General features: G+C 45.7%; 1 protein-coding gene across 9 annotated transcripts in view; it reads right to left on the reverse strand.

Annotated features, from left to right (window-relative positions):
• Positions 1 to 14,606: 14,606 nt before the first annotated feature.
• The window catches only part of Bin1 (bridging integrator 1), a 57,628-nt gene continuing 50,039 nt past the window's right edge, over positions 14,607 to 22,195 (reverse strand). For 4 of the 9 annotated variants that reach the window (XM_055625489.1, XM_055625490.1, XM_055625491.1 and 1 more), the window contains 4 exons: positions 18,538 to 18,609; positions 18,191 to 18,301; positions 17,920 to 18,021; positions 14,607 to 15,231 (listed from right to left, as the gene is read on the reverse strand). In XM_055625489.1, coding sequence (XP_055481464.1) covers positions 15,124 to 15,231; positions 17,920 to 18,021; positions 18,191 to 18,301; positions 18,538 to 18,609 — 393 coding nt within the window. In that variant the 3' untranslated portion in view covers positions 14,607 to 15,123. Of the gene's footprint in view, positions 15,232 to 17,919; positions 18,022 to 18,190; positions 18,302 to 18,537; positions 18,610 to 19,482; positions 19,591 to 20,816; positions 20,841 to 21,224; positions 21,333 to 22,195 lie in introns of all 9 variants that reach the window. The other 5 variants (XM_055625486.1, XM_055625487.1, XM_055625492.1 and 2 more) reach the window with 3 other exon arrangements.

Consider the following 22,195-nt stretch of genomic DNA (forward strand, 5'->3'; position numbering starts at 1 on the left):
ATCTTTAAATTGTCCAACTAACCTGAGCACGGGGCTCTCGGCTCTCACCGCTTTGCTGGTGGGGGGTGTGAGCCCAAGCTGCAGCTTGTAATTTACAATAAAAAGAACCTCATTTGTTTACAGTGGAGTCTTTAGTTTATTCCTGGTCTTTTGGGGTTCATGAACTGGGTAGAACATTTTGGGGGCTCGTCTCGGGATCCCAAGACTCCAGGAACCTGACCTGGAGGTTTTTATGCCGGCCGTAAGTGTATAAATGTGTCTGTGCAATGTTTGTATGTGTAGTACTTTCTGTTCTCTGTTCTGAAAATCCCTCAGAGCTCGAGGTGTCTGTATCTGGGTAGCAAGACGTGATCAATGTGGATGCACTGGTGGTCACAGCTGCCGAAGTTCAGGGGGACGCCCCTAGCTTCATCAGTATTTTCAGTATTTTGGTGGGTAATCTGTACTGCCTGGTCCCAGTGAGCACCACTCGGTGTCTCCTGGGGCAACAGCCCACTCTCGGTGTCTCCGGGGGCATCAGGGCCCTTGCCTCCTGCACCCAATGCAGAAGGAATCAGTATGTTCGGCCTGCCCCAGAAGAGTCAGTTTTGGTCCCGGGAAATTTGGCCAGCTGGTGAGTGTTTTTTGTCTCAATGTCTCTGTGCAGTATTTTTTGTGTCTACCCTCTGTTTTTTTGTTCTGAAAGGCCTCATGAAACTTGTTTAAAATGTATATGTGTGCCTATGTGTTATAAGGTCTATGAACACATATGTATAGGTTACCACGTGGTATATGAAGTGCCTCAGTGCCTCACCACCATCTTGACTTTACCATGTGGGTTATAATGTGACCGCCATCTTGGCATGGGTTAAAAAAAAAAAAGGAAACCTTAGTCAAATAATTTTCATTTCCTTCTAAGTTAAAAGGATGAGTTATTTTAAATTGGTGTTGGTTTTAGAAATTAAATTGTTTGCACTGGTAAATTCTGGTTTTAAAATCTGGTTTTGACTTTTAAGATTATGGTTATGCCTTATGACTTCTCTCCTACAAAAGGGGTATTTTGTTTTGATATTGCAAAAACAGGTTTTAAAAAATGTTTAAATGTTTAAGGCTATAAAATGTTTAAAGTTTATCAGGCATTTGGGTATGACAATGATCTTGGGTAGTCTAACAGAAAATTTGAAAGTTTCTCGATACTTTGGGGGAGAATAAAAATACTTTGGCATTTATTTTATCAATTTTACTAAATGAAACCAAGACGTATGGTTTGCACTAATTGAGAAAATTGCAGTTTTTACAATGTATCTTGTGGAGAGCTGTTTGTTAAGCTGCTTTGTTTATGGAAAAACATGTTTCCACCCTGTTCTTTACCTTGAGACAGAGAAAAGAGGAAGTTTCACCAAGTTCCTTAAAACTTGTTCTAAGTTCCTTAGAGTTTGTTTATATGATCTTGGACTACCATATCTGCTACAGGGAAATAATTTTAGAAAAAGAATTTGGCAGTCTCAGAACTTTTTTTGTATTAGTGTAACTTGATTTTGCTTTGCCTATAAAAAGCAAATCGTAGACACTGGGCTCCAGCAGGATCATGTCAGGATGGAAAGAATTTTGATGAGAGTTTTTATGTTTTATAAAAAGCAAGGGAGAGAGCAAGAGGTATTTAAAAAAAATAGCTTGTCTAAAGTAAGAATGTCTGGTTAAGCCAGAAGAAAGAAGCTAGGTATATAAAATGTTGCAGAAGGTTAGTGAATGTGTTACAAAAAGCCAGAGAGTTAATATGATTTAAAAAAGAATTGTATTTACATTTTACATATGTTGTACTTCATTTAAAAGGCTGATGATTCCTCATTTCAAAATGTTTTTTATGCTCTTTTAAGGGGAAAGAATTCTGGCTGATAGGTTTGGTATGGCTAGAATAATTCGTACAGTTTAAAATTGTTCTGTACTGTTCTGTTATGTAGTTGGTTCTAAAACTTATTTGATCACAATGTTAGGACTTTTGGTTATAGGAGCTAACAACACCATTAGCAACACCTAATGGCTATGTTTTGTATTGTCAGTCACAGCCTGTGCTAACACATGTCTAGCCGCCATGATGGTTCAGGGATAGAGAGCACGTGGAGCTGTAGTTTTGCTGCCATATTTGTTTAGGGTTTCCAGCTGAGTTCAGTTACACGTGGCCAGCCGCCATGCTGGTCCGGAGATAAAGAAGGTAGAGCCATGAGTTTGCGATCATCTTTGTTTAGGTATCTCATTTATGTTCAGACTTCTGATTAGTGCTAAGTGCAAAGCTTTTTACTCTTCAATTTTAATGCAAGTGGTAGGAGCAGCAAGATTTGCTAGCCTCTCTATGAACTGTATCTGATTAAAAGGTTTGCTTTAATTTTAGTTCAGAAAGAGCAGACCTAAAGCTACACTAATGACTGCAGTTGGTTAAGATGTTGAGCTTTACCTCATGTCTTTGTTTAGTTTTTTTTTAAGGTTAAGCCTAGGACTGGTAACCATAAAGTTGCCTTTGTAAACCTACTTAAAATATGGTTCTAAAACATGCATCTCAGAAATATGCCAGAATTAGATTGTATAGCATTCTGTTTTATAGGACACAGTTTAGAGCAGATGATAAAAACAAAGAGTAACTCAGATTTGCTGGCCCTCAAGCTTGTCAGAGATCTGATGAATATGGCATTTTAACTTATTGTGACAGAAAGTCCCAAAATCCTGGCAGTAGCTCCCCAAGGTCTCCAAGAAGATTTGGGTACAACAACAGATGACAGTGACCTGGATTGTGGTATGCTAACCACTGGGCAATACTGCCTCAATTGGCCCACTGCTAGGGCCCAGCCAAAACTGTGGATACCTGGAGAGTCAATGTTTCGCATTGCTAAGGGCAAGGTGAGGCCATCTCTCATTTCTTTCTCCACAGAAACAATCTCTTATCTTCTGTGCCTGGCTGGACTGCCTCTGTTCAGGATGCCCTGAGACACAGGAGCCAGGGACACTGCCTAGGTGATGGACTAACTAGTCATCTCATTTTGATTGGCACATGGATTGGTATATGTATTTATCTTATAATTTATCCTTCTCAGGTCTCTGATCACTTTGATGGCTAGGCTAAGCTTATGGTAGCTTTACAGCTAAAGAGCAGACAATTAGATCCACTGTTAGCTCATTGATCAGTTCATTAGCTAGTTAAAACTACTAGGTACTAGATCTCTTATTTAGAAGAAAAACAGGTTTGCCTTGCTCACAGGACTCATGTTAATTGCCTGTGTCTTAAGATAAATAAGTGGAGCTTATGTAAGGTCTGAAGATATAGGAGTTTAGGTTTTAAAAATCTAAAAAAAAAGTCTTATTTGGTCTGAGAAAATATTTCAGGGTTAATGAAAAAAAATTAGAGGGTCTTAAGTAAATGTTTTAAGGTATATAAATGAGTTATAATGATATAAAAATGTTTTAAAGCACATTAAAAATGGGAGATACTTTAGATTTCTCCCTCCCCCCCTTTTGCTACTGTTGTGCTTATGTTATCAGAGTTTTGGCATTGATCAATAGGGTTGATGGAACACTGACTGCTTATTATTCAGTCACCAGATTGAGATTTTAATTTCCTTTGGTTGGCTTCTGGAGATAGACTTAAAGGTACTTCTTGTTATGTTAAAAGCATCTGTTTAATGTGTATATATGACCCCAAAGTCATAGCTTTTAGTATGGTATTCTTAATATCTGCCATTTCTGGGGTAGATTTTGACACAGGAATATCTTAAACCTATTCCTTCTAGTTGCTTTGTTAAGAAAAATCCAAGTATCCAGGGTTTAGCACTAAAGCCAGTAATGTATTTCTGCCTAACTTTCCAGTGTGAACATGGAGATGGGGGCTAAAAGTAGATGCTGAGTGTATGAAAAATGGCCAAGCTCCATTCGTGCCTGATTACCAACAGCTATGCCCACAGAAGAAGTGTTAAAGAGTTCCAGACCGTGGACACACTTAAGTTGTTTATACAGGTTATAAAACAAACAGCTAACTGATACTCATGCAGTGGGCTGCAGTTTTACCTGTTACTCTCAGAATGTTATGTTAGATTTGCTGAATATATATTTCCTTTGTGTACCAAAAATTTCATATGAGTTTCAGGATTTGACCTGGATCTGGCATAGCTCAAAAGGATCTCAGATGAGATTTTCCCTGGTCTTTCCCATTTAATAGACAAATGTTAACTTCTGTCTCCAGTCTGAATTTGTCTCAGCAGATTTTCACCTGTTTTGCTCTGGGATCAGTTGTGGACTGCAAGCTGAAATCCGGACTTCCTGGAAACTGACATGATTGCTCCCTGCCTCTTCAGGTGGATCAACTAACCAGAGGCTTGTGACTGCCTCATTGCCCAGCCTTTGACTGGCATTTCAGCCTCCCTAGCCCCTGATACTAACCGTCCAATGTCAGCACTAAAGAAGCTCCAGAAGATGGATCTCCGGCCCAAAATCCCACCTAGCAGGCTGAAATGCTAAGTCAAAGGGGGCTGGCTCCCTGGCATTAGCTATTATCTTGGGTATCTGCTTAGTTGAAATGGAAACTGATATTGCAGCAACTGAGCTAAAAGCCTAGAGAGACAAAGGATAATAGTTCTCCTTGTCTTACTACCCCTATATCCACCCTGAAGGGACCCCTACTCATTTTGATTTTTATCTTTGGACCTTGTATTTTAAATTGCTTGATGGCTCTCATGAAAAAAAAATGCTTGAGAGCAATACACTAATGGTACTCAGATCCCATTATAAAAAGGTAAAACTATAGGATACAAGGGAAGACCCAAGATTGGGTCTTCAAATGATCATGGGAAGGGGGAAAACAAGAGGTCAAAAAAATTAAAAATCAGCAGTTATTAAAATTTAAGTCCTAAACTATCTGGGTGGAGAAGTCCAGCAATGCCCTGAGGGGAAGAACCTGCCATACTGCATTCTTTCCCCACCCACTAGAGATACAGTTGCTAGAAAACTGGCCCATCCCCCTAAGGAGGGATACCAGATCATTAATGGTCTGGGGACCTTCCTATAGCCAATCAATTCAAAATATAGCATTTTGACTAATAGATGCTTGCCAGGCAGGAGTTGCCCTTGCCTTGGGCATGCTGGGATGGACCACAATCTTTAAATTGTCCAACTAACCTGAGCACGGGGCTCTTGGCTCTCACCGCTTCAGCGGTGGGGGGTGTGAGCCTGAGCTACAGCTTGTAATTTACAATAAAAAGAACCTCATGTATTTACAAGGGAGTCTGTTTATTTCTGGTCTTTTGGGGTTCGTGGACTGGGCAGTACATTTTGAAATATATACAACTTACCCTTGTTCATTCAAATGCTGATTTCTCCTCCTCACTCTCTGGTTTCAATCCAGATATTGCATTGTGATACTTATTCTAAGCATCCTGTCTCAACTTTATGTAAACAGGATAAAATAAAGCAACAAAATAGCCACAATGTTGAGCAAGGAGAGGGGAAGAGCCAGAGGACAGGAAATCAGTGGGAGGAAAAAGGGTGAGGAGAGGAGGAGAGCTGAGCTGGGAGGAGATCTTGGAACTACATGAAGAATGAACCAGATCTAAGATCTCACAAAAAACAAGTATAATGGGTAAAATCTAAATGCTTGGAGGTTTAGGAGGAAGTAACTATTGCTCAGCATTGTGTTCTAGGTTAACTAAATAAACCCCAGTGTCTGTGTGGTGACTTGGTTATACAGCTCTTTAGGATTAACAGCAGCTTTACCAGAAGATATATAAATAGTAAATCCTAAATACAACAAATGGCACCCAACTAATCTAAGTACCCACACCCTTTAAATCATACTTTATCATAATTTGGTGGGGGAGAATAAGCTCCCCATGATAAAACTTAAAACCTAAAAACTCCCAGGTCAATTACTGTTTCTTTCAGAGAGACTCTTAAACCGGCCCAGGAGCAAAAGACAGCCTCCTGTGGGCAGACCTGAGACTGGCTGCTGCTGCAGTTTAACTGAGGGGTAAACAAGCATGGCTCCTTTTTACTGTGGCTGGATCATCTTGGCTCAGCTCAACAGCCATGGTGGGAAGGAAAGGAACTGGTGGCAGACAAACCTCTAGACAGGGTTTGGCCTAAAACTGCATCTAAAATAAAAAATTGCCATGGCAAAGGGTGTTTTAATCCCCTTTGGCTTCATTTTGGCTGTCATAATCATGGATCTGGTTGCAATATGTTTAATGGTGATGGTTCTTCTCCATGCCTTCTCTAAGAAAGTTCAAGGAGAAAATGGGGGAAAAGCCAAGGATTGGGGTACTAAGTTACAGACAAGAAAAAGGGCACTCTTCCTAATAATTAGATTAATAACAGCTAAAATTCAAAGCTCTCTGGTTGCAAGATACTTGTCAGCTCTTTCTGGTAAGGGTCCTCCAATTCACTGAAACATCAACTAAAATAACCAACTGGGCTTTGTTTGTTACAGCATAAATTGGCACAACTGAACCCAAACTTAAAATTTTCTTGTCTCTCTGCTTTATTTTCATTTAAAGACTTTGAGTTACAATGATACTGATTTGAATGTATATATGTATTTGAACAAGTTGGTAAAGGCACGTAGCCTTTCTTCCCAACACAAAGTAAAAAGAAACAGGAAAGTTTCTGAGGTCTGGATCAAGCTTATTTACATAATAAAAGCCAGGATGTTAACTCCTGCTGTTTAGCATTTGCAGACATAGTCTAAGATTTAAAATGACAAAATTTTTCTTAAGGTTACCATGTAAATTCTTTTTTCTTAATAATAGATGTTATGTCCTTATTGCTCTAAAGGTTGGATTCACATCATTTTAGGTTTATGTAAAGAGAGATAATGTCACACTGCTCTGGAAACTGCCTTATCCTTTTAAATGTGAAACATTTTCATGGGGGAAAATGTTAGTCATGCCTATGTAAAAAAGACACAAGAGGCTTAAAGATGGCAAAATACATGCCAACCTAGTTTAGTCCTAAAAACTCAAAAATCATATTCATATGTTTAAAAAACAAAACTGTCCTTCCCATATCAAAAAGGGGGCAAGCCAAAAAATAGCCACTATCAATGTAAAGCCCAGGTGCAAGATGCCTAGGGTATGCTTAAATGCTAAAGGTAAGAGGGAGTTTAAATAAAGTTTGGCTATAAAGACATAACTGCCCATTCTGTATATTAATGGGGATAAGACAAATAGCTACAACATATATAAAAATCTAGGACTAAACCTCAAAACAGGTACAAGATACCTATAGTATGCTTATATTCTAAATTAAAAAGGAGTTTATATAAAGTTTACTTAAAACATGCATTTTCTATTGCTCAAGGCAACCAGCTTGTCGCTCTAATGGGAGGCTTCTCTAGGGAAATAGGTAACAACTTGGCCTAATACAACAGACACGCAAGAGCCAAAAAAATATTTTAATCTATCCAACCTTGTTTTGATTTCAACATAATAATGATTGTATGTTCAATAATAATGGTAACTTAGATTGCTGAACCCTTTACATGGAAACAACTCTAAAACTAACTGAGAGATTAAAAAAAAAGTCTCCAGCCAACTTCAACAATACTTGGCCAATAAATTCTTGGCTATAATATCCTCAATATGTATTATGTTAATCTTTTAATTGCATAGATAAAATTGGCTTACAGTTTAGTTTCATCCTGTACATCTCATACATTCATAATTTTAGAACTGTATAATGCTTTGAGAAGTTATATGTTTGCAGAACAAAAGAACTGGACACCAGAGATGCTGGATCAAACCTGACAGGATTAATCTTTCAGCTTGCTGAGACATTGACACATATGCTCCAGCATCTTGCATGTTCCAGCATTCTGCTTGTTCCTGCCTCAACTGCTTCAATTGCTGTTTCTCATCAAAGCCTGCTCCCAAAAGAACTTTGAAGAAAGCTACTAATCTTAATTGGTCCAGCATTTTAGACTGTTCCAAAGAGGACTTTTATTAAGCCTGAAATTTCTCAACATTCAAAGACTGGACCACAAATGTTGTTGCTTGCTTAATTAACCAATTTTCCCCAATTTTCTTTGGGCTCCCTAATAGGATTTCTGCATATCCAGAATGTCAGCTAGAAGAAATCCATGAGAACGATGTCCAATTTTCCTTAAAGGGGGTTGGGTATGTTTTGTTTTCTATAGCTATAAAATTTTATTGTCATTGGGAGATGATTATAATTATTAATGGTCGTATTCAGAGTGAAACAAGGTTATATTCAGGAATTTCTCTCTTTTCCTTTTTTCTATCTTTCTTAGATAAGGAGAAAAGGGGCTTAAAAAGATAGGAATATACAGGGATATCATAGGAATAAGAAAAAAGGTGGATTATTGAATCTATTCAACTTAGGGTTTTTTTTGTTATTCCCACATAAGGTTAATTTTAACTATGGTATAGGATTTTGCATATTGATGCAAAAATAAGTATTTTTGATACATTGGTATAAGATTTAGGATATTGATACAAATTCAAGGTTACTTCCAACACTTTTAAACAGATATTAAAAATGGGTTAAGGTATTAGGTAATGCAAGTTATTTGCTACTTATTGAACTCATAGTCATGTCAGACACTAGTCTAATTTATCACAGGAGTTTACATCCTAGGTTTAATAGATATGATTTTTTAGACAGATCGATTACAGAAAGATAGGTCGTTTTCAAAAACTTCAGAGACCTACATAATATGGCATTTAAAAATGTTTTTATTATTTTAAAGATTCTTTGACAATGAGACAGATCATCTCCTGGCAGCACCCTGCCTACCTTAAACAAGATGATGAGCATCAGAGAACAGATGGAGATGGCTTCAAATGTAGCAAACAAGCCACTTGGGTAAAGGAAATACCCTCGCATCACAACAGACAGAATTCTGCCAAAAATGGGCAAGCTTAAATGCAGAACAAGCTGACTGCTGAACTCTGCCAAGACAGGGTAAGCAAGTCCTAAATAGTTCCTGCTTCACATTTATGTCTGTCAAATATTGTGAGCCAGAAGGCTGAAGATGATGCTACAACATTATAAAGAGTTATGGGTGACTGTTCAGGCACCAAACTGTCTCTGTCAAATTTTTATTTTTTGGAAGCTGCTAACATGCACTTCTTATTTACTCTAATAACTAATTTTATTCCTTCTCAAGTCTCTGATGGGGTTGAAGACCAAATAGTTACAGTGTCACAATTAAGCTTGAGTTGTTTAGAAGTTAAGAAATCCTTTCATATAGGTAATACCAATAAGGATAAAAGTTAATTTAGGTATAGAACTTATAACTTGTCAAGATACATAGGATAATCAGATACTCTCCCCTAAGTTGCTAAATAAACATGGACTGGACATTACACATGTAGATTTTACCTAACAGTTTTCATAATTTCATAATTATTACTGTATTGAAAGAAAAGAAGCCTTTTATTGAACTTAAAGGGGGAAATGTTGGTATAATGTTCTTTTGAAATGTATACACCTTACCCTTGTTGATTCAAATGCTGATTTCTCCTTCCAACTCTCTAGTTTCAATCTGGATATTACATGTGATACTTATTCTAAGCATCCTGTCTCAACTTTGTATAAATAGGCCAAAATAAAGCAACTAGCCACAATGTTGAGCAATGGGAGGAACCAGAGAACAGGAAATGAGTGGAAGGAGAAAGGGTGAGAAGAGAGCTGGGAGAGCAGAGCTGAGGAGCAGAGATCATGGAACGACTTGGACAGATGGATTGGACCTAAGAATTCCTTAAAAGCAAGTATAATGTGGGAAATCTAAATGTTAGGAAACTATGAAGGCTTTGAGGTTTAGGATGGAGTAACTATTGCCCAGCATTGTGTTCTAGGTTAATTAAATAAATCACAGTCTCTGTGTGGTGATTTGGGTATACAGCTGTTTAGGACTAACAGCAGCTTTACTAAAAGATATATCAATAGTAAATATTAATCACCACTTACAACATTATTGAACAATGTGTGCCAATTCCTGTTATTTTGTTGCTTTGTGGCATTTTATTCAAATTCTTCTGATTCAGTGTTCTGGAACTACTTATTTGTTACTTGTGTCTTCTTGAGTGTATTTTACCATTTTTTTAAAAACCAGTGTATTTTTTCAGTATATTTTGTAGAGTTGGCTTAGGTGGTCACATATTCCTTAATTTGTTTCTGTCATGGAAATGTTTTCTTTCCTTTTCAAATATGACTGACAGTTTTGCTGAGTATAGTAGTCTGAGCTGACATATATGATCTTCCATAACTTGTAGACTATAAGCCCAATTCCTTCTGGCTTTCATGGTCTCCGTTGAGAAATCTGTTATTCTGATAGATCTTCCTTTGTATATGACTTGATCCTTCTCTCTTGCTGATTTCAATATACTTTCTTTGTTCTCCACACTTACTCTTTTGACTAATATAACATGGGGAGCTTCTTTTCTGATCCTCTTTATTTGATGATCTGTATGCTGCTTGGATTTCTTGACAGGCAATTCTTCCTTTAGATTAGAAAATTTTTCTTCTATAATTTTGTTGAAAATATTTTCTGTGCCTTTGACATGTATGTATGTTTCTGTCATTACCAGTTTTGTTTCATTTTGGCTTTTTATTGTCTTTATTCAATTCTATTTTCATATGTTGATTTTTTTTTTTTTATTTCATTCAACTACCTCTACTTAGCTGTCAGCAGACAGCTGCCTTGGTGCTCACAGCTGGACCTGCCAACGGCTCCACTTTTGCTGACCACGAAGTGTCTGCTCTCTTCTGTTCTTTTCCTTCCTGTTTCCCACTCAGCTCACTATTAAAAAGCGGGAAAGGAAAAGCTACCTAAGAGAGACTTTTATCCGGCCTACTGTTGTAACCTCAGGGAAGGCGGCACCTGAGGGCTTCTCCCAGGGAACCTACTCAGTCCCGGAGCCTCAGCAGCTGAGAAGTGCTGTTTTGGATTAACCACAATTTTTCCTCTTCGACAAATCAGTCACAGCCTCAGCGACTTAGGTTTGATCAGTCTTAACCACAAAGTCCCAGTTGTAGCAGTTCCTCAGCTAGACCACAAGGGGGTGCAAGCTAGAGTTCCTCAAAGCTTCTGGACGACGAAAGGTCTGGTCCAAACCTCCCCGAGCCAGTACTTGCAGGACTCAATGGCTGGCGCTAGCTGTTTAGCAATTCTTTTACTCCGGAGAGCAAGCAAACTGAGAGGGTCCAATGGCTGCTATTCGGGAATCGAATTATCCTATCCCTTAGCATCTTTGCTTGTTTACAGGAAAATGATCATCAGGCATGCTTAAACTACACCTCAAGCCATCTGGCACAACACTGATTTCTTTTGCTTATGTGTATGTGTTGCATACATGTTTGTGTGTGCACAGGTGCACATTTAAGTGTGCACGTGTGCACGTGGAGGCCATAATTCACCCTCAAAGTCGTTCCTGAGGACCTAGCCAACTAGTTCTTCTAAGACGGGATCTTCCATTTTTACCTGAAGTTTGCCAATTGGACTAAACTGGCAAGCCAGGAAGCCCCAGAAATGAATCCCTCTGTCCTCACTTTCCTGGCCTGGGAATAGAGGTGTACACCACCCCTGATCGTTTCTCGTTCGTCTTCTGAACCCAGATCCTGATTACTGCACAGGAGGTGCTGAGCGACGCCGCCTAACAGCTAACAGAGTGTAGGAGTGTCTAACACCTGCCCCAGACCCCAGAGGTAGGGGCCTCGTCATCTGTTTGTTTGTTTGTTTGTTTTTTCTTATTGCTGGGGATTGTACAGACCTGCCTCCTGTGCTCCATCACTTAACCAACTGTTCACGCTGCCCAAAAAAGCCAGGCTGGTTTGCCTCAGGTTGCTCGTGGTCAGGAAGCCCTGATGATGCAGGGAGATGGCCACACCGCCTCACCACTCAGGCTCCGGGCAGCCTCAGCTCACAGTGCACCTGCGCCTCCTCCCAAAAGGGTGGTGTGCTTTCCTTTCTGTTTCCCGAGTCTGGGTTAGCTCGCTTAATATGCTTTGCAGAGCCACCCCGTTTCATATATATATATATTACAGTTGAATTAAATTTCACTGTGTCTGTAGAGCATAGTTTGATTATCTGTTCTTCTGCTACTTCCCGACCACTGTGAATAATCCAACATCAAACATGGCTGTGCAGTTACACCCAGGAGGCGTATAGGTTGCATGATTCTGTTTTTAAGTTTGTGAGAAAGCTCCCTGCTGATCTCCATGATGGCCGTAGGCACCACACTGCTGAGGAGTGCTCTGCCCACACATCCTCGCTAGCATTTGCTTTCTCGACCTCAACCACCCTGACTAGGAGGAAATGAAATGAAGGTGGAGGAACAGGTGCCCCAGTGTGCACTCAGAGGCCAGAGGTCAGTGAGCAGGGACTGGTTCTCCTCCTATCACGTGAGTGTCCTAAGGATCAAACATAAGTCATCAGGCTTTGTGGCAAGTGCCCTAACCACTGAGCCATCCAACTCACAGGCGCAGGGATGGAATCTTAAGGAACTTTCCATTTGTATTTTCATGGTGGGTAAGGATGTTTAGTACTTTTTTAAAGTATCTATTGGCTATTTGTGTTCTCTTAGGAACTGTCTTTAGTACATACATCCCCTTTTTTTCCCCTCAGCAGCTTGAGTTGTTTTGTGTTTGTTTGTTTGTTCACTTTTGGTTTCGTGGGTTTGGTATTTAATTTCTACAGTTCTTCACATACTCCAGATATCAATCCCCTACCTGAGGTTTCGCTATTAGAGACTTTCTCTGATTTTATAGACTATTTACTCTGGGGATAATCCCCTTGATGAACAGAAACTTTAAAAAAAAATAATTTTAATTTCCGTGTGTGTGTGTGTGTGTGTGTGTGTGCATATGTAAGTGTAGGCAGAGGCTGGCCTTATAGGCAGTTTGAACTCCTTTCTATGTGCTAGGAACTGAACTCAGATCCTCTGAAACCACTGGGCCATCCCGCCAGCCCCACAAGCAGAAAAGCTCCCACTTCAATAGTCCCGTTTCTTGCTTCCGTGGTATCTTGAAGTCGTTCCCATATCCCCCTCTAGCGGTTTCAGCACTGCAAGTCTTAAAGTCTGGTCCACTTTTAACTAATCCGTTACAAGACTTGCTCTCTTCAGTGGCTGTGTTTCACGAGCTGAGGTCCCAGACTGAATAGAGAACAGAAGCTTAGCACCAGCATCCCTCCTGCTGGGCTTCCTGACTCTGATGTAAGTGACCAGACACTTCCTGCCCTACCAACCACCATGCCTTCCCCACGTGACAGACTGCAGTCCCTGGAACTGTGAGCTAGAATAAACCTTCTTTAAGTTTTTTTTTTTTTTTTCAACCAGGTAGTTTGTTGCAGAAATGAGACAAGTAACTAATACACACTGCCTGGCTCTGAATCCCCTGATGACAGGCACCTAGCAACACCCAGCTCCTAGGTACACGCCACCATCACGTATGGTGGGACGGGCTTATAATTCCAGGACCAGGAAGCTGAGTCGGATGGATCACAGTCAGCCTGGGCTATATAAATAGCTCTTGGGCGGGGGGGCGGGGGGGGAGATTGGGTGTTAGGCGACAAGAAACCCTAATGTCGTATCATTGAATCTTGGAGTATCGTAAAACCTAATGCAAATACTTTCTAATTTTATTAGTTTCTAGTGAAAACGACTGGAAATCTTCCACACTGAGGACACTGGCTATATTCCCCCATACAGCTGGCATCCTGGACTCAGGTCTGGGCTCCAAAACCAAGACCCCAAGGGAAAAGACACGGGGAAAGGAAGGAGGAGAGCTAGGAGTTTCCTGTGCAGGTGACTAGAAATGAATGTGTTCTACGGGAGTGCCCAATCGCCTGATGTCAGGGCAAGAGACATGTCTTGCCCTGAGAACCATGGACCGAATTACCGGAGAAGTTCACAAAAGAAATCTCACACTATCATTTCATCTTGGGCCACATTCACAGCTCTCCTGGGGTGTTAGGAGCTCACAGGCTGCAGGCTGGACACCCCTGCCAACAGTGTTATTCTGACGTACCTGGCTCTACCTATCACCTAAAGAAGGCTCAAGCTGGAACTAACGGCAAAGCAGTCCAGTCACCTGTGGCAAGGCACAGGGACTTCATTCTAAACCCAAGTTCTGGAGATGCCCAGTTGGCCTTCACTGGAGGCTAGGCTGCTCTGGGCACTGCGCTTCTCCAGCTGCTCATGTCCAGAGGGGCCACGGGGAGAGGGCGGAGAGGAGCAACCCCAGAGCTGGCCCACCTTCTACCCTGGCTCCTCCCCAGCTGGACTCAGGCTCCCCGTGGGGTCTGAGGCCAACATCACAGGCCACCACCCCTTGCAGCTTCCCTCGATTCCTGAAGCCTTGGTGCTCACATCCACTGAATGCTGTCCAGGCATCCATTCCCCCCCCCCCCCCCAAGCGCTGACGTGTGCTACATAAGGTCACCTAGGACAGTGCGCAGAGAGCGTCCATCACTAGCCCTCTAACCCACCACCAGTGGAAGGCCCGGGGAGCGGGGAGGTGGCATCCATGCAGAGTCCTCCACCCCCAGCACCAGCAATAGAAAAGGTCTCAGGAGGCCCGGGGCCCCCTCACACAACAGAGGCGAAGAAAGACACGTGCACTGTCCCGGGTGGTTTTGTCAGGTTTTTCTTTCTTTTTGTTTGTTTGTTTCGCTGCATTTTGAACACTAGGGCTTTTTTTCAAACAGCACACGGATGGTCTGCAGAGCGGGACCAGGCTGGGCCGGTGTGAAGGTCCCGCCCACGGCAGCTGCCAGAAGAGGACCCAAGCCCTGCCCGGTGGCGCGGCCAAGCGTCAGGCAAGAGCGGCGGTGGCTCTGCGCCCCCGGCCCGCCCTGAACATGCGGGCACCGGGAACTCAGCTAGGGGGGACACAGCAGCTTCGGGAACACTGGAGAAGTCCACTTGAAAACGGGTTGGACGGCTCTTTGGAAAACCACCTCATCTTGGAGGGTACACCCCTTGGCTTAGGTCTCCGCTCCCCAACTTCCCGACACTCTTCAAGAGTTTCAAAACACAAACGGAAAAGAGAGGAAGAAAAACAAAGAAAAGAAAAGCACACATCTTCGGGGGGGGGGGGGGCGGGGGAGGTGTTCTTCACACACCGGAGGCTGCAAGGGCTCGGCCGTCACTGCACCCGCTCTGTGAAATTCTCCGGGAAGACGCCCCGGCATTTCTCCAACTCCTTGTGCTCGTTCCAATCGCTCTCCTTCACACCCATGAGCCAGCCTTCATCCTGAGACCAACAGAGCATGAGTGACACCCCACAACACCCCCCAGTGCGCTAAGACCCCAGCAGACCTGGGAGGAGCCAGCCTGCCTGCTGCGATGAACCCTCTGTGCCTGGGCGCTGCACTGATCTAGGCCTGAACCACGCCCTCAGTCCCGGTCCACCTCTATCCACAGATGCGTCCCTCCTAGAACCCAGACCCTTGAGACAGCAAAGGGCCAGGACCGGCCACACCCAGCTGCCCCTCTCTCACAGCTCTTACAAGAGCCTAGAGTCTCTCCCTGTTCTGGGATGGGGTCCTAAGTGAAGCCAGGCTATAGACAGTGACAGATGACAGCTGTCACGTGCTAACTACACCATTGTTCCTCCCAGCAGTCCTTCGAACTTAGAACACCTGCCTCAGCCATAAATATAAGCTGACATGGTGTCTGATAGTCCAGCCTGATGTCAGGTGATCGTGGACACATTCCCTTGTCCCAACAGACCATCTCCTCTCCTCTCCTCTTATCCCTACTTCTCCCCTCTCTGCACCTCCCTCCCTCCCCACAGGCTGAAACTTCCTTCAGCCAAGTGCTCTGTCAACTCTAAGAAACCTGGAGGGTCTTCTGAGTCCTGTGTGTCTCCCTGGAACTGGGATTCTGAAACCCTAACAACTTCCAAGAGGACCCCAACTGTCCTCCCAAGTCCTCAGACTTCTATGAACAGCCAGACGGTTCTGGAAGTGCTAGCAGTCAAGAGCTTCTAGTCAGACCTGTTATCACACGCCCTCACGCCTACCTATTCTGGAGGTGGGGGATGGGACAGGATGATCTCAAGTTCAAGGCCAGACCAAACTACAGTGAGTTCGAGGTTACCTGGGGACAATTAAGCGAGATCCTGACCCAAAATAAAAAATACAATGTGGCGGTAGAGCATGTAGGTGGCCCTGGATTTGATACAACACCCAGCGTGGGAAAAAGGAAAACCAAGAGGGAAGTGGTTCCATGTGAGGTGGCTCCACTGCTGTCTAGCCTAATAGCCTGTGTTAGAGCCCTGGGTCTTCATGGTGGAGGGAGAGAAAGGACTTGTGTTAGGTGCTCCTTGACCTCCACCCACGGGCTTCGTCACAGGCATGCAAGCGTGATCACACAGGCACGAACACACACACGCGAGCGCGAGCACAAGCACACATACAAATAAGTGATAAAAAAAAAAAAAAAGTAAAACCTCCAGCAGCTGTGTTGAACATTTAGACACTGGGGCAGCTGCTCATCGCCTACAAAACTCATGCCGAAGAACCGTTCAAGTTGAAAAAGTAAAAATAAATAAAAAAATTAAAAAGAAAAATAAACCCGTACCCTGGAGGTAGAGGCAGGAAGGTCAGAATTCCAAGACCATTCTCAGCTGCATGCTAAGTTCCAGGCCAGCCCCAGATACACGAGACCCTGTCTCAGCGCAAGTCAGAGTCTCACGGTGTTTTAAATAACTTTACCATCTTCTGTTGGGTTGCAGCCATAGCTTCGAGCCACAGGCCACAGGTCATGCTGCTAGCAGGTCCCGAATCCATTCTTTCATGCCCTCCAATTCCAACTTGCTGTTTTCCTTCAGCACTAGCCCCCACAAGGGTTTTCTCTGCAGACCTCACCTCACAGCTGGAGTTATGGTGGCTGTCCCAAAGCTGGACCCCGCCTGGCAACTGCCTGGGTCTTTGCAATTCCCTTCTGTCATTATCTGCACTGTTATAGACTGCTGCGTTTTTACCGGCCTTGTATATATCCTCGCTCAACGCCTCCAGGACCCATATACAACCTCCTTGTTGGATGGAGCCCGGGGTTTACACTTCTCAAAATCCCATCCCGCTAGGAAAGACCTACTGAGGTGGTCAGGGCTTTAGAAGCAGCAGGAGATGGGGCTAGAGAACTGGCTCTGTTAGCAAGTCCTTTAAAATTTATTTGAAACATGAGACTCTGACAAGGTCTCACGTATTTGGGGCTGGCCGGCAACTTACCATGCCGCTGAGAATGGTCTTGGAATTCCGATCTTTCCTCAGTTAGCAAAGATCAGGGGGTCTGAGTTCCAACCCCAGAACCAATATAAAAAGCCAGAAGTAGGGGCATATATTGAACCCCAGCACTGAAGAAGTGGAGACAGGCTGACCCTATCTCAAAAATTTAAGGTAGATGCCTCCTAACGGACAAAAACTACACACACACACACACACACACACACACGCACGCACGCACGCACACACACACACACACACACACACACGAACAAACACAAGCTACAGGGGAACTCTCCCTACAGCTCAGCCCACACCTACTCAGGGTGAGAGGTCAGCCATACAGAGTGAAGCCAGCCCAGAAGGCCAATGTGAGCCTGGTGCTCTGTCACTGTAGGCAGGCAGCCTCGAGGCCAAGAGCATGGCAAAGACAAGAAAGAAACTTAGATGCAGAAAGTTGGCAGGGCACGTGGAAGAAAGGAAATGTAGTACAACAGACAAGAGAGGCAGGGACAGAGGGGATCAATGAGGAGGAAAGACGGGAGTGGGACAGGGAGAGGAATAGAAATAGGATGAAGGAAAGGGAGCCAGCCACAAGTGACTGGCAAGCTAGACATGCCCTGCTACTGTGGGGCTCTGTCGCCCCCTGCTGGCAACGCCCACCACTGCATCAGCCTAAGGATTCTCACACCCTGGCTCACACCCTGGCTCACCTGCTCCTCTGGGTTCTGAAAAGGGATCACCAGTACCACGTCGCCAGCTTTGAGTTGCAGCTCATCAGTGTCAGTGGCTGTGTAGTCGTGCTGGGCTTGCACCTGCAAGAGTTGGGAGAGCGTGTCAGGGGGCTGTGTCCCCATGACTCAGGGCTACACACTGAGTGAGCCACAGTCTCCTGGGCTGAATGTCTTAGTCTGTCAACAAGGGCGACCCTGGCTCCCAAGGCACCTGGGACAAAGGCTGCAGGGTTAGCTAGCCTAAGCTCACCTTGAACATAAAGCCGGGCGGCAGGTCCAAGCGCCCAGTCCCACCGCTGCCTTCCACGGCACCGTTCACCGTTGCTGAGAAGGTTTCCACCACCACAGCCGGAAGAGAGCTCTGGAGACAGGGGATGAGTCAGCTGCAGCAATGGCAGCTCTGGGAAAGCCAGGGCCACGGGGAGGGAAGGAGACGTGTTCACGTCCAGTGCCAAACTACCCTGCCCTGTGCTCTTCCAGGATAGTGCCAGGATGGGTGAGGAACACAGGGAGGCTGCAGGCAGGCAGAGACAGACAGCACTGGACAGACAGACAGCAGGGGGAAGAAAAAACAGGGCATGGTCCCTGCCATCTTACGGAGGCTGCTTCACTGGCCGCTGTCTCCCCCGGCTCCTGGGCTCCACCCACCACCTCGGAGGCCTCTGCTGGCTGCAACATAAAATGCCAGCAAGGGGTCAGACTCAGAGCAGGGTGCCAGCCACGTCCAGGACGCACCACAGGAGGGCAGCGTGCAGGTGGGAGGACCACAGGTATTGGCCTGGCTGGCCTGGAAATGTGCCTCTCACAATCCAGGAGCATCCCGCAGGACAGGCCATCCCTGCACAGGAGGCAGCTAGAGAGAAAACGCTGGCTGACACGCAGCGGCGAGCGTGTCAGAGTGTGTAGAGAGAACGGTCTGCACCTTCGTGAGGGGTACACTACCATGAATGTTGCCCCCACCTCTGCCTTACAGGCCCTTCCCTCTAAATACCCCGCCCTGTCCTGCCACTCTGCCAGCCACGCTGGCCCCTCACTGGAGCCTGATGGATGGCCTGGACCCACCATGTATGCAAAGATACGGCGTCAGTGCCAGCACTCTACAGTAGACCACAGCAAAGGCTCCACCACGGGCTAACCTCTGTCAATGCTCAGACTCAGCCACTGCTGAGCGCTGGACCCTAGTTCCTCAACCCTCCTGCCCTCCACCTCCTCAAAGGCAGCCACGAAGAGAGCTATCTGCTCAATACGGTTACGATGAAGACAGGCCAAGAAGATTCTGGGAAATGCCTAAATAACCTGTTGGGTGCTTGAAAATGCCCCACCCCCACTCTTTGGGTTGCGGGGAGTTCTCTGCGGTAAGAGAGCTAGGGGAGGGTAGATGTAACTTGAGCCATGAGAATCCACCCTCGGCTCCCCCTAGCGACACTACCCCGGGGACTGCCAGGCCCTGTCCATACTGCGCATTTCCTCTGGCTCTCTGTCCTCGCTAGACCCCGAAGATGGAGATGGGAAGAAGCCAGATGGGAACAGGGGAGCACTTACTTGGGCAGGCCCTGGCTCAGCCGTCTGGCTGGGCCAAGCCACAGCAAAGGTGCCCTCAGCAGAAGTGGGCTCCCCGGAAGGCAGGATGCCAGCTTGACTCTCTGTGGGCTAGTGACAAGCCACCAAGATGGGGGAGGGGTGAGAAGGCCAGGTGGGAAAGGCATATTGGACAAGGGCGGGAGACAGAGAGAGGGTGGTCTTGAGTGCCCGCATCAAAAGGGATGTGACCTGGGGTATCGGCCTGATCAGAGCTGTGTAGGGTCAACCGCCTCCCATTCTTCCAGTCCTGCCTGCCACTACATGTGAGATATTGTGTGTGGAGGCCAGAGCTGCTGGCCCATCCATCTAGTCTGTCTTCTTCAGTCACTGCCTACTTCGCTTTTTTTGAGACAGGGTCTCTCCTGAACCTGGTGTACAGACTAGGTTTCAGCTAGGCTGGTTGGCTAGCAAGATCCAGAGACCCTCCTCTCCCTCACACCCCAGCTCTGCCTTCCAGTACTGAGATTACAAGATGGTAGTACCACACCTGGTACCTTTTTATAAGATTTGCTATTTTTCTCTCCGTGTATGTGTGTATGTGCCTGCCTATCTAAGTGTGTGTTGCCGCATGTGTGCAGAGGCGGGCAGAGCCTAGAAGGCCTCAGACCCCTTGGAACTGAAATTACAGGAGTTTGCACACCACCTGATGTCGGTAGCAAGGAACCCAGTCCTCTGAAAGAGCAGGAAGTGCTCTTAACCACTGACCTCTCCAGCCCAGTGCCTGGGATTTTTACCTGAGTATTGAGAATCAAACTCAGCCAGCACTCTACAGAATGAAGCTCCTTTAAAAAAAACTTTGAGTCTCCAGAGTCCTGGCTGCTGTGCGGCGCAGCAGCACCTGTTTGCCACACTGGCGGCCTCCCTTCCTGGAGTGTGTCCCAGAACCCAGGTTTTATTATCACCAATTGCTGGGCGCATTCCAAGTGTGAGTCTCTGTGTCTCTCCAAATCTCCATGTCTAGGGATCCCAGGGGCGGGGTCCCCAGAAAAACAGCCCTCCAATACCTCCCTGTCCCTGTCGTCAGGACTGTTTGACTAGTCTAGATGACTGTCTGGCTACTTGTCAAGGTAAACACCAGCAAGACCTGAAACCTAACCAATGGAGCACCCGGTCTTGAGCTACCAAGGAGCCCATTCTTACAGTCCTGATAAGGGGCCATGTCTCACAGGCCCCCCGTGCAGATGAGCATGGATAAGGGAGTGTGGTATATGCAGACTGGGTAGATTGGGCCTTCGTACACAGAAAAGCAGCCTCTAGCGGTGAGGGCTCTGGTACAGAGGAAGTGTGCGGCTTACCTCCCAGAGGTCCCATGGGATTGGCTGAGTGCAGCAGTAACAGGAAAAGGACAGAGTTAGTTCACAGGTTAGAGACGGGGTAGCAAGCTCACCCAGGTGCCCCATTCACAATCCAACACCCCAACCCAGGAGGCTCCAAGCTAGGCCCTGAGGGCTTCAGACCCCAGCTCAGGGCGGCTAATGCAGGGACAGGATGCTGGAATGACCACAGGCTGCGAGACGTGTCCTGAGTGAGAGTTCCCCAGCTAGCCCACACCTGCTCCACATCCAAAGGAGGTGAAGAGGGCTGAGGGACAGGACACAGGGCAAAAGGCCTCACCCCCAAAGACTTGAGCCTATGTGGCTCATACAAGCACAAGGCCTGGTCCTGAGGCAGACGGGCCACGGGCATTGGTGGGCACAACCAACCTGACCAGAGGGTGTGGGTGCCTTCACAGGGCTGGCCACAGGCGGAAGGGGGTCGAAGTCCAGGTCTAGTAGACTGGCCTGCTCTGAGAGAGGCCCAGGGGCCTCAAACTTGGTGGCGGCAGCAGCAGAGGAAGGAAGCAGTTAGTAACAGGTAGGGCCTATGCCTTGTGCACACAGAGGAAAACAAGTTCACACACACACACACACACACACACACACACACACACGATTAAGTACTGTCCACAGCTACACAAAGTAGTATAAATAGACTCTCCCACCTATGTGAAGAAACCTGATCCCAACTAGGACATCCAACAACTGGCCAGGCTTTTTTTTTTTTTTTTTTTCAGCAGCCAGGATCGGATTACGCCCATCTCCTCTGCCCTTTGCCCTCAACAAGGTCATCTGATCTTGCCCCTGTGCATTAAGAGCAGCACGAGGCTGTGGCCTGGGCTGGACATGCCTACCTCAGTCTCAAGGGCCTCACACTGACACCCAGCCAAGTCACCCTCTGGGACTGCCACCCAGCTCCAGGGATTCGGAAAGATTCGGCAGCGTACGTGCGCCAAGGGCAGCTTCAGCATGGCATCCCATGGATGCCCTGGAATACCTGCCTTACAGCTGCAGACGACAGGCCCGGCTACCTCCAGATTCCCTTTGAGGGAACCCAGCTGCAGCCAAGCAGGATACATGAAGCTAGTCTTCCACCAACAATATAAAGCTCCGATGTACCCCAGGCTGGCACATCATGGAAGGTGTCTCTCCCCAGCCCTGCGAGGGAGACCCCTCAAACAACTCGGTAGCAGCTAACCAGGGTAAGAGGCTGGGAGGGTACGACTAGCGCCCGGGAGAGGACAAGCTGACTCAATGAAGCTGCAGTCTTGTTTGGCTTATGGGCTTTCTCCTCAGAGCCGTGGAAAACTTCACCCCAGCCTAAGCACGGACACGGTCAGGGTGCCCCAACCCCAGCC

This window comes from Psammomys obesus, unplaced genomic scaffold, assembly GCF_907164565.1.
Source record: "Psammomys obesus unplaced genomic scaffold, mPsaObe1.curated_primary_1811, whole genome shotgun sequence".
NCBI lineage: Eukaryota > Metazoa > Chordata > Mammalia > Rodentia > Muridae > Psammomys > Psammomys obesus.